Source organism: Chaetodon trifascialis, chromosome 8 (assembly GCF_039877785.1).
Source record: "Chaetodon trifascialis isolate fChaTrf1 chromosome 8, fChaTrf1.hap1, whole genome shotgun sequence".
Taxonomy (NCBI): domain Eukaryota; kingdom Metazoa; phylum Chordata; class Actinopteri; order Chaetodontiformes; family Chaetodontidae; genus Chaetodon; species Chaetodon trifascialis.
In genome coordinates, this window is record NC_092063.1 from 21,368,226 (window position 1) to 21,382,852 (window position 14,627).

Sequence of the window (14,627 nt, forward strand, 5' to 3'; positions counted from 1 at the left end):
AAATTCCAAAGGCTTGGCGGGCGGCAGCATTTTTTCCAAACTGCATGTGGATTTGTGGTTCTTCCACACGTCGTCCTGTCTCATTTCACATGTACAAGACTGCAATTCACAATTAGTAATGATAATAATAGTAATCATAATCAGTCTCGGGAAGTAGGAAGCATTTGGATGAGGTTACAGTTTGGGTTGAACAAGCCACTTTTTTTTCCAAAATATTCCTACAAGGGCCATTTCATGCCAGCGAGCAAGCAAGGGCACCGTTTGATCAAGTTTTAAGTGGACAGGTGTTTTTGAGATGGTCAGTTTTATTTACAGAGTAAGACAAGCTTACAATCACAGGAACAAGTGGCCAAAGTGAGTTTCATTAGCAGCGGGCTTCAAATTTGAATCAACGTGCAGCTCAAATTTTACAGCTGTGAAAATAGTCACAGCTGTAAAATGTGTCATCCCCTTGTGTGACACCATGAGCTTCACCTCAGATGGGAAAAAAACAGCATAGCCAGTATTGACCTCCTCTGCTGCTGGTGTTGTCTAATACGATCAACCTGCTACATGAATGGAAACATACAGCAAACATCTAGAAGTACAATTTGACTCAGTTCAGCATGGGATCACCTCCATTCTAAAGACACTAGATTTATAAAGCAAAACCTGCTTCAACAACATATGCTGCAGCTCAAGTGACTCATTACTACATCAGATTGGAGAACCTGTGCGGCATGTGGAACGTATCTGTGACATAATTACCACTGACCTTCATCTGACTTGTTCAAGCACCGTAAGTAACACTCACCAGAGCCCAACATGATTTTACTTTGACACATCTACTTTCAGCTTACATTCAAATGTAGAAGTAAAGATACAAACCTACAAGTTGGTGAACCTTTACTCACAGAGGTATTAGTGTGTGTCTTTGCATGTATATACAGCTTCTGGCTTGTAATGTTTCCCATTAGTAACAGTAGCCTTTCCAACATCTGCTTCACATTTGTAGTTGCACACGTGAGTGTGTGTGTGTGTGTGTGTGTGTGTGTGTGTCCATTTATCATGCACTGTAGTTACCTGAAGCCTCTCCCACCATGTTTCCCTAATGATGTCCCTCCTCTCTGGAACCAGCTTGTACTGGATAACCTCCTCTAGCTCAGACAGCATCTGGCAGGACACCATAGCCTGGGAAACAAACAAACACATTCACTCTTACCCACACATTCATTGTTATAGTTACAGAATGTATACTGAACCAGATGGGGCTAAAGCCCCTTCTGTGCAATATAAAAGTATTCATTTAAACATGTGAATGAATCAGAATGTGCAACTGAATGCATTCAGCAACCTCTTGGACCTTCCTGTGTGGCATCTGTGTGAAAAGGTCGGCCATCTCCATACGATGGATTTATTTACTTATGTCATGCCTGCTAGATGCCTGCTGCCGTGTGTTTGCTGCTACAGCTACAATATGCACATGAAGATAAACAAGGTTGACAACATTTGTATGAGAAGAAAACCTGCTTTTGACTTCAAATCCTCGGCTAATTCCATATATACAGATAATAAAATAAGAGCACGGAGATATAAAGAACCTAGATCCTGTATATCCTGTATATCATCACTTCAATGGAAATGTGTCCTTCTGTACATGAATGCTATGAAAAAGGGGATGATCGAATGAAGCCAGGTGCTGAATATTTTGGCTTTGTCAGAGAAACACTTACCCCATAGGCTCGACTGTAGCTCTCCCCAGCCATGGCCGTCAGCTCAGCATCCAGGAGGTCTCTCGCCTTGTCGATACACTACAAACAAAGCGTATTTAAAGTGTGATCTTACATTTCAATTAAATCTGCAGCTTCATGATCACACTTAAACTGACAACTTAAAAATGATAGTTCATTCAAATACTGCCTCCAATCATTTTTCACTTTCTGTATTTGCCTGAATGGTGCAATCGTTAGCTTCTAAAGTCATGAGAAACCCTGGTTTAATCCATGACTTGATGCCTGCCAAAGACATAATAACTCTTTAGTAGAGCTCACAAATAGCAACAATTTAAAGATAGAACAACATAAAGTCTGACACCAGAATGACACAATGTCACATCCGTCTAAAAGGTCCTTTCATCGGGAGCAGCTGGGACCGGGTAAACCGAGGGAATAAAAACACTTTGTGCAAATGAACGAAAGCACGTTATGGCTTGCTGCTCACACCCTTTTCACTTCAGTGTGGCCAACAGTGACACATTAGCGCAACTAGGCCTGCTTGTGTAAAATGGTTTGATGCACTGCTGAGTGCCAAGTGTTTTATGAGGAGAGGTAAATGAACAGTCGAGAGCAACAGCGTGAAAGTTATGTAACCATGGCTGTGGATGTCAAATGTATCTTTAACAAACAGCATACATTTATACGCACATCCAGTGATCGGGAGAGGAGTTGAAGGACGAAGGAAAGTTCAAAACAGGGGCTTTTAGTCATAATTCCCACAATGATGATGATGCAAATTCCGAAATCTTTTCATGATGTTCAACCAACTGTCAGAGCACAGTCATGCTCTGAAAATGTTTTTCCTACCTTCCTGTTTTTTGGTGTGTATTACTGTATATTACTGAGTCACTTGTAAAATTCCAGTTCCCTGACTTTTCCTAACAGGATTACACTTCAATAAATTCAAGGACACTGCAGACATTCAATCACCAGTTAAAACCCTGAGGGATGGAAAATCTGAGAGAAACAACTGATCCCGAACAGCGAAAGGGACAAACAAGGACACACGTATTGTGGCTGAAGGCGTGCTGATGCCTTCTGAAACACGGTCCCAATGTTTTTTGGGAACTGTTATTAGTGGGAAGGTAAAATGAGAGAGGATGGCTGAGGATGTTCTCTGAGGCTAGGACACAGCTGTTTCAGACTGACTCCTGCCAATTATTATTTTTCTTTTTTTCTTTTTGCAGGAGGGAAAGGTGGAACGGCGTGCACCAACACCTCTTCAGGCATGCACAACAAGAGGAGGGGTTATGGAAGGGTGGCTGCAATGAGGTGACAATGAGGCTGCTTCTTTACAGCCTCCACACGCTTAGGGTCCTGTTTACTCCTGAATTACTGCACTGGGGCCTCATTGGAAATGTGCAGTCCAGACGACTCCTGATAAATGCAGTGTCTGGCTTCTAGCAGCACAAACAAACCATAACACAATCTTCCATTTTCTTACATAAAGGTCGCAGTTTTATGCTTACATAGGTTTAAGTCCAGTCATACTACTTTATCATGGCAGTGTGACATGAAGGCCTGTATGTGAATGGTTAGAGCCGAATCATCCACTAGAGGAAACTCGAAACAAAGCCAAAACATGACTGTGTGAAGTCAAAAGGAGGCCTACGGTTTGTAAAAACTCATTTACAAATCAAACGCACGCTGGAGGACCGGATATATCATGAATCTTGGCAGAGCAGACTGCTTTACTGGCAGGAGCATGACTACCATGTCTACACATTGCTGGAACAGAACAAACAGTAAGATTTATAAAGCGAAGTAATATGAAACCGTTCACTAAGACGCTCGCCGAGACTCCTAGAGCACATGTCTGGTTGTTGGGGGTACAGAGGGAGGCAAGGAAAAGCCCTATGGAATCAAAAGAACTTAAGTGTGAGGATTACCAACCACATCCGGAAGACTAGACTGAGCTCATGTTGACATTTAAGCTTTCACCCTTGCTCCATCTGCTTTTCATTGGTCTTCATTCATTGTGAGCGGCCTCACTGTCGCTGAAAGTCAAAAATCTGCTTTCCCTTTTCAGCTGATGTAGAATTCTATAGGCCACACCTGGATCTAATCTCCAAATTAGAGGAGGGAGGGGGGGCCTGTGGAGGGATCAGGGGGCACAGAGAGCAGGTCTCCCGGGCTTTGTGGTGAAAAAGGGACTGTGAGGATGAGTCCAGGGAAATTGGAGGAGCAGGTGTTTACTGGTGTCAGTGCTGGAGCTTGTGTTCGTTAGACGTGCTGGCATCCAGCTCGAACAAATCCATCTCCAGGGACCATGAGCTCATCTAATATCCCAGCCTCCATCAAATGAGGAAAACACCACCCCGACCTCCACCAGACCTTGTTGACAGGCAGAGAGCAAGGGTAATGGGCTCTTTATTTGTTTGAGGCTGAATGCTGTGATGATTTACAATTTCAACAGTTACATAACATTTCCACACTGAGGAGGCAGCACATTGTAAAAGAAAAAAAAACAAACAAACCTTGTGCATTTTATTCCTTTTAATGAAAGGCCTGTGCTGATGGGGGAATTCGATCCTGTCTGGAATAGCCGTAAAGCCAATTTTACATTTCTTTGCAGTGTTGGTTTCCAGTGATTTTAACTTTTCATACTTTGCTATAAAGACTAATGAAAATACCAGAAACCACGAAGCTAGGCGAATTCCCATGTGGCATGTCTTTATGAGATGTTTTCTGAAAATATAGACTTTCAATGTACACTGAATTGGGGGAAATCTTTGGCATTAGGTGTATTTCTGAGCGGTGATGTAACCCACCTGCTGGGCCAATGAGAAGAGGTCCTGATGCAGGGCTAGTACTGCTCTATAAAAAGCGCCATCATGCGTGTCTCTTGGTATCATACACGTGTACTCCTCCATGCTGTCCCAGTGCCCTGGAGACACAACAGTAACGTTAAGAAAAGCACTAAGACAGATTTAAGCAGGAAGCTCTTAATGCTGACTGAAATGTCTGGAGACCTAACTTAGCAAAGCTGAAGAAGAAGAAGAATTTAGCAGCCTGTCAATGCAGTTTTGAACCACACTCCACGTCAGCTTGCTATAATACCAATGACTGCAACATCACCAACAACAATAAAAGGCAGTCTGAGTCTTCAGATGTCTGCTGTTTGGGTATCGTCTCAGGGTTTATGATTGAATTTGGAAAGTCAAAGCCACACACCGCAAAATTCAGAGGGTGCCTCAGCAGTGTGGTCCCTGCTTTTCTCCACCATTGCACGTTATGATATGTCAGTGTTATGACTGGATACCATCTGGTTATGCGATGGGGATTTGGCAAGAGCTGTTACTGTTTTCACTGGTGCTCGGTTTGATTGCCTTGTTGCATTGAGTCAGATGAAGGCTGGCCTAAAAGCTCCTCATACAAGTCTTAAAAATGCTGACTGCTACTATACTGTTCATTCATATCTGATGAGTATTTGAGTGGTTACCTAGACCCCAGGCGGCAGCAGCGGCCATACGAGCCATCTTGGCCTGGGTTTCCTCGCTCACCAGTGTCCACTCCTCACAGCATTGCTGGTGCAACTGGCCCCTGGAAAACATTAACCACAGGCTTCAGATGGTAGCAAAGGAAAATCCCGATGTGTTCAGTCCCATGCTCACAGTGATGACATCAGTTAATCAGAAACTGCTCTCAGCTATCATCAAGTTTCCTAGTTGATCATGTAATTAGGGGCGCAGTACAGTATTATTGTACACTCCAGTGAGGCTACACAGACTTTACAATACACTCGACAGAGGAGTGCAAAAAGGATTTTCAACACCCTGGAATAATGCTCTGCGCCATCTAGAAAGATTTGCACATCACTTGGTGTGTAACAGCTGTTTGAAAAACTGCTGGTATAGCCAAACACAGAACACACATACAGTAAATGGTACAGTATATTTCTTGGATTCGAGAGGAGTGAAGCGCTCATTCCTGACTCACAGACATGAAATTGCTAATCATGGCAGTGACAGTGTGTTGATTAAAAAATTGCTTTAACTGCAGCTTTTACAGCTTGTCTGAAGCGATGCTATACTGTAATGGCCTCTCTGGTGAAAACACTCATACATATACATGTCAAGACACTAACTTTACTTTTCCTGTGCCAAACAACAATTGAAGAAATCATTCACCAGAGTACTAAAGCACTGTTGGCCACGGATGAGAAGGAGATAAGACTTGGTTTCCATCACATCTGCCATTAATTATTTCTACATTTGTTCTGAAAGATGAACATCTTAAATCAAGTGTGACATCCTACCACAATCTGATAAAATCAAGAATCCCAGCAAACAGATGGATGTTCCTGTTGGGGTCAGGTGCATCTAACCAAGACTAATTCCTCATTAACAACAATCAGTGCGGCATTATCCAGGAGAAGATCAAACCCTCGGCATGTGTTTTACAAGCAGGATGCTGGAGCAAGCTTAGACGAGGGAGAGAAAACGGGAGGGACAGACAGAAAGAGAGAGGCGGGTTTGGATGGGGGTCAGTGAAGTGAAGCCATTCTCCAGCTGCCTGGCTATCGTATAACATGAAAGCAGCAAGTACAAAAGGCTCCAACGCACCGGGCCTACGTGTGTGTACAGCAGACCAGCACAGAGTGTCCAGCAGAAGGACAAGCTTGAGTTATAATTTGACTCAGCAGACCATCATTCACATCTTTGGAATTTCTATTGAAAAATCAAGCAGAACAGGAGCCAGAGTAAATGGAAACACCTCTGTGAGTGTGCAGGGCACTTGGAGGGAAAAATACCTGCAGGAGTACTCATTTTTTTCACATGCATGTGTTTACATCCTGAAGACTATTATGTGTACCCAAACAACAAAGCCTTCTAAAATTCAACCCGAACATGCTGTTATTTTGGTAATATTACTTTTCATACTTACTGGCTGTTTACACATCAGGCATGTGGTAAACATTTTTTTTTTAGAATTATAAGTGAGGCAAAATCCGTAAATGAAAGCTATACAGGGAGGTCAATAACGGTCTTTATCAAAACAGATGCTTCTACCACCTAAGCACAACACGCCAGACTAGCTGCATGATTGAGTCTGAGTGCCAAATAGCAGCATTTGTCTGGTACAAAACAACTCTTTTACTGTGTTTGACAACATTTCACAAACAACTGAATATGCCCCACCACTTTAGCAATGATTTACATTTTTCTGTCAAGCCCCTTGATTAAATAACTTCATTACTTCAGATGGACATTATTGACTAAAGCTGTCCAATAGTCAGCTAAGGTTTGAGTTTGACTGTCAAAAGCATTGAGCCCTCTGTCAGTAGTTTAGGATTCACTCAGAGAAGACTGGTATCATATCCCTTTACCTTAACAGGGAACAACGTGTCCTCTCAAGTCTGATCTCCTTTGACTCGTGACCGGTCAATAGTTATATCATCTCTAAGCCTGACCCAACAAAACACCAACATAAACACACAGCCACTCTTCATCTGAATCATTCTCTTGTAAAATTATGAATCATTTTCTCGTGAAATGAATCACAGTGTATGCAACAATGGCACAAGGACGGCAGGTTACATAAGCAAATTAACATCTGCTTAGCGTCATGAGCTATGACTATCCACATATTTGGATCCTTCTGACATCTTGTGACTTTCTTTTTCCTTAAAAATGCTCTTTGAAGGTGGGCGGTCATGATGGAGTTGACTCTCAGCTGTGGTGAGCTTTCACTGGAGTGGCGGCGCCTCTCACTAGCATTGGATGCCTGTTCATGCATTTCCCAGAAAAATTACTTTGGTCAAGTCAGAGGAACCATTTTCTCTCTCTTTTCGCCAAGTCATCAAAGGTCTATTGTCAGGACTCATTAGGGGTAGGCTGCCCACGCACAATGAGCAAATCAGAAGTGGAAGAGAGAAGAGCTCACAGTAAGTATACTACCTCAGAGACTGTCATTGGAGCCAAGGATAAAAACTGAAGAAACCAATATGCTCTGTGTTATCACGTCAGCGATTTACAAAAAGCCCCGGGTAGAGTGTGTTAGAAAAAACATACTTATAGTAAATTGAACACAGGCAGCAAATATTACGAAGACTAACTCCACAAACTGTTTATACATGAAATTACGTATCAATGAGACTGAGACCTGGAGGCTGAAACACTGATTTGAACAAATTGTTTCAGCCTTACTGACTTACAACAGATTTGACTACTGACATACCATTCTCCCAGGGCCTCTAAGCAGCGCATCCTGCCCAGGATGAGCTCTGGATCCTCTTTGTTCATGTCGATCTTCTTGTCATATGCTACCAGCGCATCTTCCCACTCATGTAGCTTCTCGTACCAGGTGGCTTGGATTTCCTAGTAGGAAAAAGAAAACAGCAGAAAGGAGCAAGATAAGAAATATGAAGCTGAAACCACGTAACAACATGAGAATCTACACAATCAACCTGAACTGCTTCTCTGCCTTTCATCACGTAGCCGAAACGAGTTGGTATCCTGACCATTTGACAGTTTCACAAACTTTTTTTAGTGTAAGCAAATAGTTTTTAAAGTACACTCCGTGTCCAATTACAGTCAGGCGAAGACATCCATATCTAACTCAGATGCTAATATTGCATGGCTGATTCCCAACTTAATCAATCTCAGATCCACAACATCTAAACTTTGACCTCCCACAAAAGTGACTTCTGGCATTGATTTCTTTTGGGAGACACCAACCAATGATTAAGTACTATACATAGATCTCTCCCAGCCTTTTCTAGACTGACGATTCCCGATTGGTATTCTAAACAGGCAAAGCTTGCATTCTCCCACAGTAAAGCTTTCCAAATGGTCACCTCATAAACAAGGTTCCTGGAAGTGCACAGTAAGACTGTTTTAAACAGAGTCTTTTCACTTTTACCACGCTTTCACAGAGAAACACAAACACAGTTCACGAAGGCAGAAGGAAAGATCATATCCACAGGGGTCCAAATGGTTGCGAAAAAGCATTTGACTTGACTTTGGGCTAAAAATAACCACTTCATAAAATCACAAACGCAATCTACAACCCTGATATTACTACATGGGCTTGTTAAAGCCTCAATAAACACAGTTCAATTGTAATCGCGTACATTACGAACGTCATCACCACCAGCTCAGCTCTTGAAATCAGATTTGTGGAAACTGAGGACTGTAGGAAAAATTGTGTATTAGTTACTCTTCTTTTCCTAATCTTCTTTACTTTCTCTGTGTTAGATGTCAGTGTTGTATGTATTCAAGTGTTCATTTATTGTAAAAAAAAAAAAAAAAAGTTTTGCTTTTTTAATATTTTTTTGTCATGAAGTAATACCAAACGCCTACTTAACTAACTATAACAAATCAGTGGCCATTGCTACTTTAGTCTATTAAAGGGCTAAGAAGCCTGTCTGGTACACCCACACCAGAAGCAAACAAAAACCACAGTGATGCAATTTTGGTGACAGGGAGGGAGACGGGTGAGAACAAAAAAGCTCTTTTCCTCTTATGTAATTGATGTGGAAAATCTGCCTGATGGTGTCCAACACATGTCTACTGTTTGACAGTTACTTCGTTTTTGGACCAGGCTCATCTACAGAGAACATGAAACACTGAGGAGTTTTATATAATATAACAGTAGGGAGTAGCAGTCCTGTCCTTGAACTGAAAATAATAGAGAGGAAAAAATACAGCTCCATAATAACAGACAGTAAATACAAACAATTTAGATTTTATGTAACTAATACAGGCAAATTCAGACATTAGCTTTAAACAAATAGAAACATGCCATCATTCAGGAGTGAGGATTCTTCATCTTGGAGCTGTGTCACTTATCAGAGGTCACATCGGGAGTTGAGTGAAACATTACAGGAACGTTACAAACCACTGGCCATTAAGAAATGATTACTGTCTGTAATTTTGGATATAATCATATCCTTTTAGCACTTGACCAGCAGGATAAGGACAGGACAGAAAGATACAGCAGAGATACACAAAAGGTGCAAATATGTATGAAAATCCAAACATCCTGTCAACTGGAAAAAAAAAAGTCCACAATTCTGCTCCTTGCCCTTGACTACTGATCAGCTTAGCAGATGGTTTTTCCACATGCTGTACATTGAGAACAGGGTGTTCTGGGGGTACGTGTCTCAAATGACCCTCATCCCCATATTAAACTGCATATATGAGGAACGGACACCCCAGGAAGAAGTGCATGGAGACAAAAGACCACTTATAGTACAACCCACGAAGAACATATTTCATCTGAATTTGCATCAAGAGATGCAAAGGTCTGAGCTGGTATGGGCTGTTGCGACAGGTTCCACTGACAAAATGAAATACAAACTCCATTAAATGTGGTTTATACTTGTATGAGGCATGATTTTACAACCCCAGCAAGTTACCATTGCAGCAGTCATTTTCTCCAGCGCCCTGTAAAACTAGCATGTTACACACAGATACTATACAGTATTCTACCTGGAATGTGTGCTTGCATTTATTTGATTTATTTGATGTAACATGTTGCCAGATGATGCGTGACTGAGCCGCAGCAAAGGTTGAGTGATTTTTGCAGCAGCACCCCGGCTCAGCCAACATAATGGTACGACTGAAAGGAAAGAGGCAGTATGTTTTTTGTCCTAAAGTTGGTCTGAACGCAACCTAAAATAAGGTTTCCTTATTTGGTTAGAGGTGAAGGAAAAAAAAAAAAGGAGCCATGAAAAAAAAGCACTCACCAGCTCTCCAAAATGCTTCATGGCGTACTCCAGCACCCCAGATGCTGCTTCTGGCTGCTGCAGCTTATTGTTGATGCTGCAAGAAGTGACAAAAACAAAGAGAAACTTATAGATCCTTTCAAGCACAAAACTTAGATAAGTACACTTGGTGAAATCTTTGGTTCAATGTATGTGGATAATATATAGATGCAGGCACTGTTGTTGTTATTAAAAGTGGCTGGCAGATGGCTAAAACAGTTCCAGCTGTTTCACCATACATGTATGCATAGTACATGCCTACAACTGCCGACAAGTGTAATTCCTTTGCAGGGAAGTTTGTGTTGGTTGACCTGGGGAGGGTGCAGACACCAGGGAGTCCTGGCTGACAAGCGATTTAAGGCAAATATCTCAAATTTGAACAAGACAGGGACAGATACTTTTACCTTAGAGAGGAGGTGTGGTAGACCCTGTTGCTAGGTATGATGCACTTTTTTAAAAAAAAGTCTGATTGGTTGATTTAAAGAAAACAAATAGAAAAAATAAAAATGCACTCTTAGTGAAAATGGGCACAGAACAGACAATGGCCTAATCATAGAATTTAGTCTCTTAAGATGATGGTGTGATTATAAAACACTAGCTTATGTAATGAACATCTCCGCTGAATAAATTATGAGTCATTCTTTCAAAGTAGTCGAAAAATGTTTGAAAACACAGAAGTGGGAAGATCTTTAATGAGATGAGAGTCGACCGTAAACATCATCCCTGCATGATCTAATCTGTATCACTTCATTAACTGACTGCCATTCAGTGTTTAAGGAATATTTCTCTGACCTCTTTGTCTTTCTACCATTTTCTCATCTGCTTCAGAAACTCTTCAGCCTGTTTGAAGTCCTCCTGCCTACTCCTAACAGTTTTTTCACTCTGAACTCTCTTAAGGACCAAGATGCTTTGTGAATAATATTTATCTTTACCAAGATCCAGTCTTAACTGCAAGGTTGTAATGGGGAAGTATTTCCTGAGAATTTCGTGACTAGGAACAACTCTTTGCTTACTCGGAAGCTTTATGAATTCAGCCCCAGGCGTTTCACCAGCCAGCACCAGGAAGGTGCAGGCTTTCCTTCCGAGATCCTTCCCCGCTCCATACAGGCGCCAACCAACCAGAAGGAGTCAGTGGTGCAGAGACAAAAGGATGTGATCCCTCACTGGATTCACATCCACAAACAGTGCAAACTGAGATTAGTAGAATACAGAATTAAGCTAGCGGAACGACTAGCCGGCACTGAACCCCAGGTTTCTGCAGCAGCGACTGAGGATTGTGTCCCTGTTCCATCCATGTGCCTTCATTTACCGAACAACCCAACTAAGTCAACTAAGAAACATGCCTCAATGCATTTTGGCAATGGAAAATAAATGTTTCCTCTTTCAGCAAGGTGCTCATTGTGAAACGCAAAAGCACCTACTGACATTTGTCATGCTTGTTTGACAAATGATGCGTCACCTGTCAGGACACCACAATTCCTGTTTGTACACCCTCCACTCACCCGCACCTCCACCACATCTGGAAACACTCGTATTAAGCCACAAGTCTATTATATTTCCTCAACTGCAAAACCTGTGTGCAACCATAGCCAATACATCTGTAAAATGTAGCGTTTGAAGAGTGCTGGTATGCAGTGGAGTTCCTGAGGACAGCAGGCGAAAGTTGATGAAGGACACTTAAGTATACATGTCAGAAACCTGGTCTGACGCAGGGTAAAGGCCAAAAAATGTGATGAAATAGCACAGCAAGTGGTCATGCCAAGCTTAGGGGGCTGCTGGGACACACCTGCATGATGCCAAGTAAAATAACAAATAATCACAGCAGGAGCTATCTTGTACCTTGCTGGAAACAGAGGAGGACCGCGATAAATAACATTGAAAAATTGCTCACCGACTTCAGGGAATGCTCTGAGTTGTTAATCATGTGCAAATATGTATCCCAAGAAAGACTAAAGGCAACTAAAGATGCATCAATCCTACTTGCTCTCACCTGATACTGACTCTGATCCTTAGAGCACAGTCCTGACTGACACAGAGTGCTGATACCACTGACACCAGTGCTGTTTTTACTTTTGTTATTTAAAATCTGTGTGGAACCGATTGGGATCAATCTTCTGTCTAACTTCACATCATTTTTAATTATGAGTCAATACACAAACATTCCATAAGGATAATCGTGTGTACGCTTCGCAGTAGGGAAGCCATCCATCTATTAGCTATATCCATCAATCCATGAGGAAGATGGTCATGTTGGGCTGAGGACAGTCCCGGCTGACACTGGGCAAGAGGTAGGGCACACTCTGGACAGGTCACCCATTAATCACAGCACTGACACATAGAGACAGGCAACCATTCACACTCACATTTAGAGTCTCAAATTAGCCTAACTGGCTCTGGACTGTGGAAAGAAACCAGAGCACACAGAGAGACCTGGGTGAACACAGTGGTTTGAACCAAGGACCTTTGAGGTGATGGTAATACTGCGCCAACGGGCCACCCCACATAGAATATTATGTTACTAAATTAAAGTATGGATGCAAAAAAAAATAATGTTTCAGTTGAAATGCTGAGTTACGACAGGATCTAAGATCAATTGTAAACTAACCCAAACAGTGACTCCAGATAGCCTTTATATCCTCTGCTCTTGCGTGACAATGAATACTGTCCTTTCACACACACTCTACATTTGAAGTGATTTTTCAAAAGAAGCTGGTGTAAACAGATGACGGAGGGTGCCAGACTTAAGGGCCTGAAGGAAATCAAACTTGACAGAATGTGATTGCATAACCTGAGAAAATGAGCTCATTTTAGTAAATAAGCATTTGTCTGTGACTCTCATGGGGTTTGATAAAGCACCATGCATCATTACAGCAACCAATTAAACAACTATTCCACAGTCTTCAGTAAACATCCAGGATCCAGGGACCATCCAGTATTCTGAGGAACACTGACGATATCACATGGGTATGTTGTGTATCCTTGGTCATCTAAATTGGACTTACAAATTACTAGTTGTTGTCAAATTATCAACATTCAAACACCAAATGAACAACACAAGGCCCTCCACATCCCACCCCACACAAGCTGCCGAGGTATGCTAAAGCTGCCCAGATGTGGTTTCATCTGAGGAGACAAATCAGAATAAGGGCCTTCTCTCCTGCGGACCCTGGAGATTTCATTGTCCCTCAGCTGAAGCCATCTGGCTGCCAGCTCCAAGCACACACAGTCTAAACACATCCAGATGACAGGGCTCACATAGCATTCTCCTCAAGTCAAAAACCCCATCAAACTATGAGCAAGCAGAAAACTTCTGGAAACCACCGTCAAGCCACTCTCATGTGCAGGCCCACAAGTATCACTTCCTAACTGGACCCAGTCTCTGATTTGCTCCTGTAAGACGTGGACAAATCACAGAGAAGAGCTCGAGCTTAACTTCTATAAACTGCAAAACCATCATGATATTATATCTTGCCATGAAATTCAGACTATGTGCTGCGCATCCTGAATCAGATTTCTTTGAGGTTTTATTCTAAACCCTGACTGAGGTTAGCATGTGGCTCTTTTCCACAGAAGTTCAGATGGGACGTTCCTTGATGCTACTTTGTAAAGGCACAGGGGCAGTCTGTAGACTCTCTCATGTAAACAAAACAGCCTGAGAGTGAATTACATAACATAACAACATATCTTACAAGACAAATGCAGGCCCTCTGTCTACCATTTGGCCATATCCTTGGCCAAACAATGAAAAGTTTTGTCTTTCAGCTTACTTTATGACTGGGAATTTTTATTGCACCTTTTATTACAAAAACAGAGTGCCGTACCCACTGCTATTCAACTATCTGTGACCAGAGGAGAAAGAAAAACAATCACCTTAAACAGACTCATACCTGATATTTGGCTCTTAACTATTAAAGCATTGATAGCGATGGCATGTTTTTGGCATACCTTAATCAGAAATGATGCCTGAATAATTCAGACAGGGTGTGCTGTATGTAGAGGCATGCTGTTCGATTTTCAGTACAAATCACTTTCCACTCGTGTATCTCAAGAGTGTAAAACAAAAGGACACTATAAAGCAGCATGTATACACTAGATTTTGATACTATAATACATTTAGCCATACTTACCTTGGGTCAGAGAACACCAAGAGGAAGAAGAAACTT

General features: G+C 41.9%; 1 protein-coding gene across 1 annotated transcript in view; it reads right to left on the reverse strand.

The window, feature by feature from the left end:
• Positions 1 to 14,627, reverse strand: part of mtor (mechanistic target of rapamycin kinase) — a 79,925-nt gene that overhangs the window by 22,871 nt on the left and 42,427 nt on the right. Inside the window, exons 29-34 of the mRNA XM_070967802.1 lie at positions 10,447 to 10,522; positions 7,935 to 8,074; positions 5,197 to 5,297; positions 4,526 to 4,641; positions 1,713 to 1,790; positions 1,063 to 1,170 (exon numbers count right to left, since the gene is read on the reverse strand). Of these exons, the coding sequence (XP_070823903.1) occupies positions 1,063 to 1,170; positions 1,713 to 1,790; positions 4,526 to 4,641; positions 5,197 to 5,297; positions 7,935 to 8,074; positions 10,447 to 10,522 (619 nt within the window). The remainder of the gene's footprint in view (positions 1 to 1,062; positions 1,171 to 1,712; positions 1,791 to 4,525; positions 4,642 to 5,196; positions 5,298 to 7,934; positions 8,075 to 10,446; positions 10,523 to 14,627) is intronic.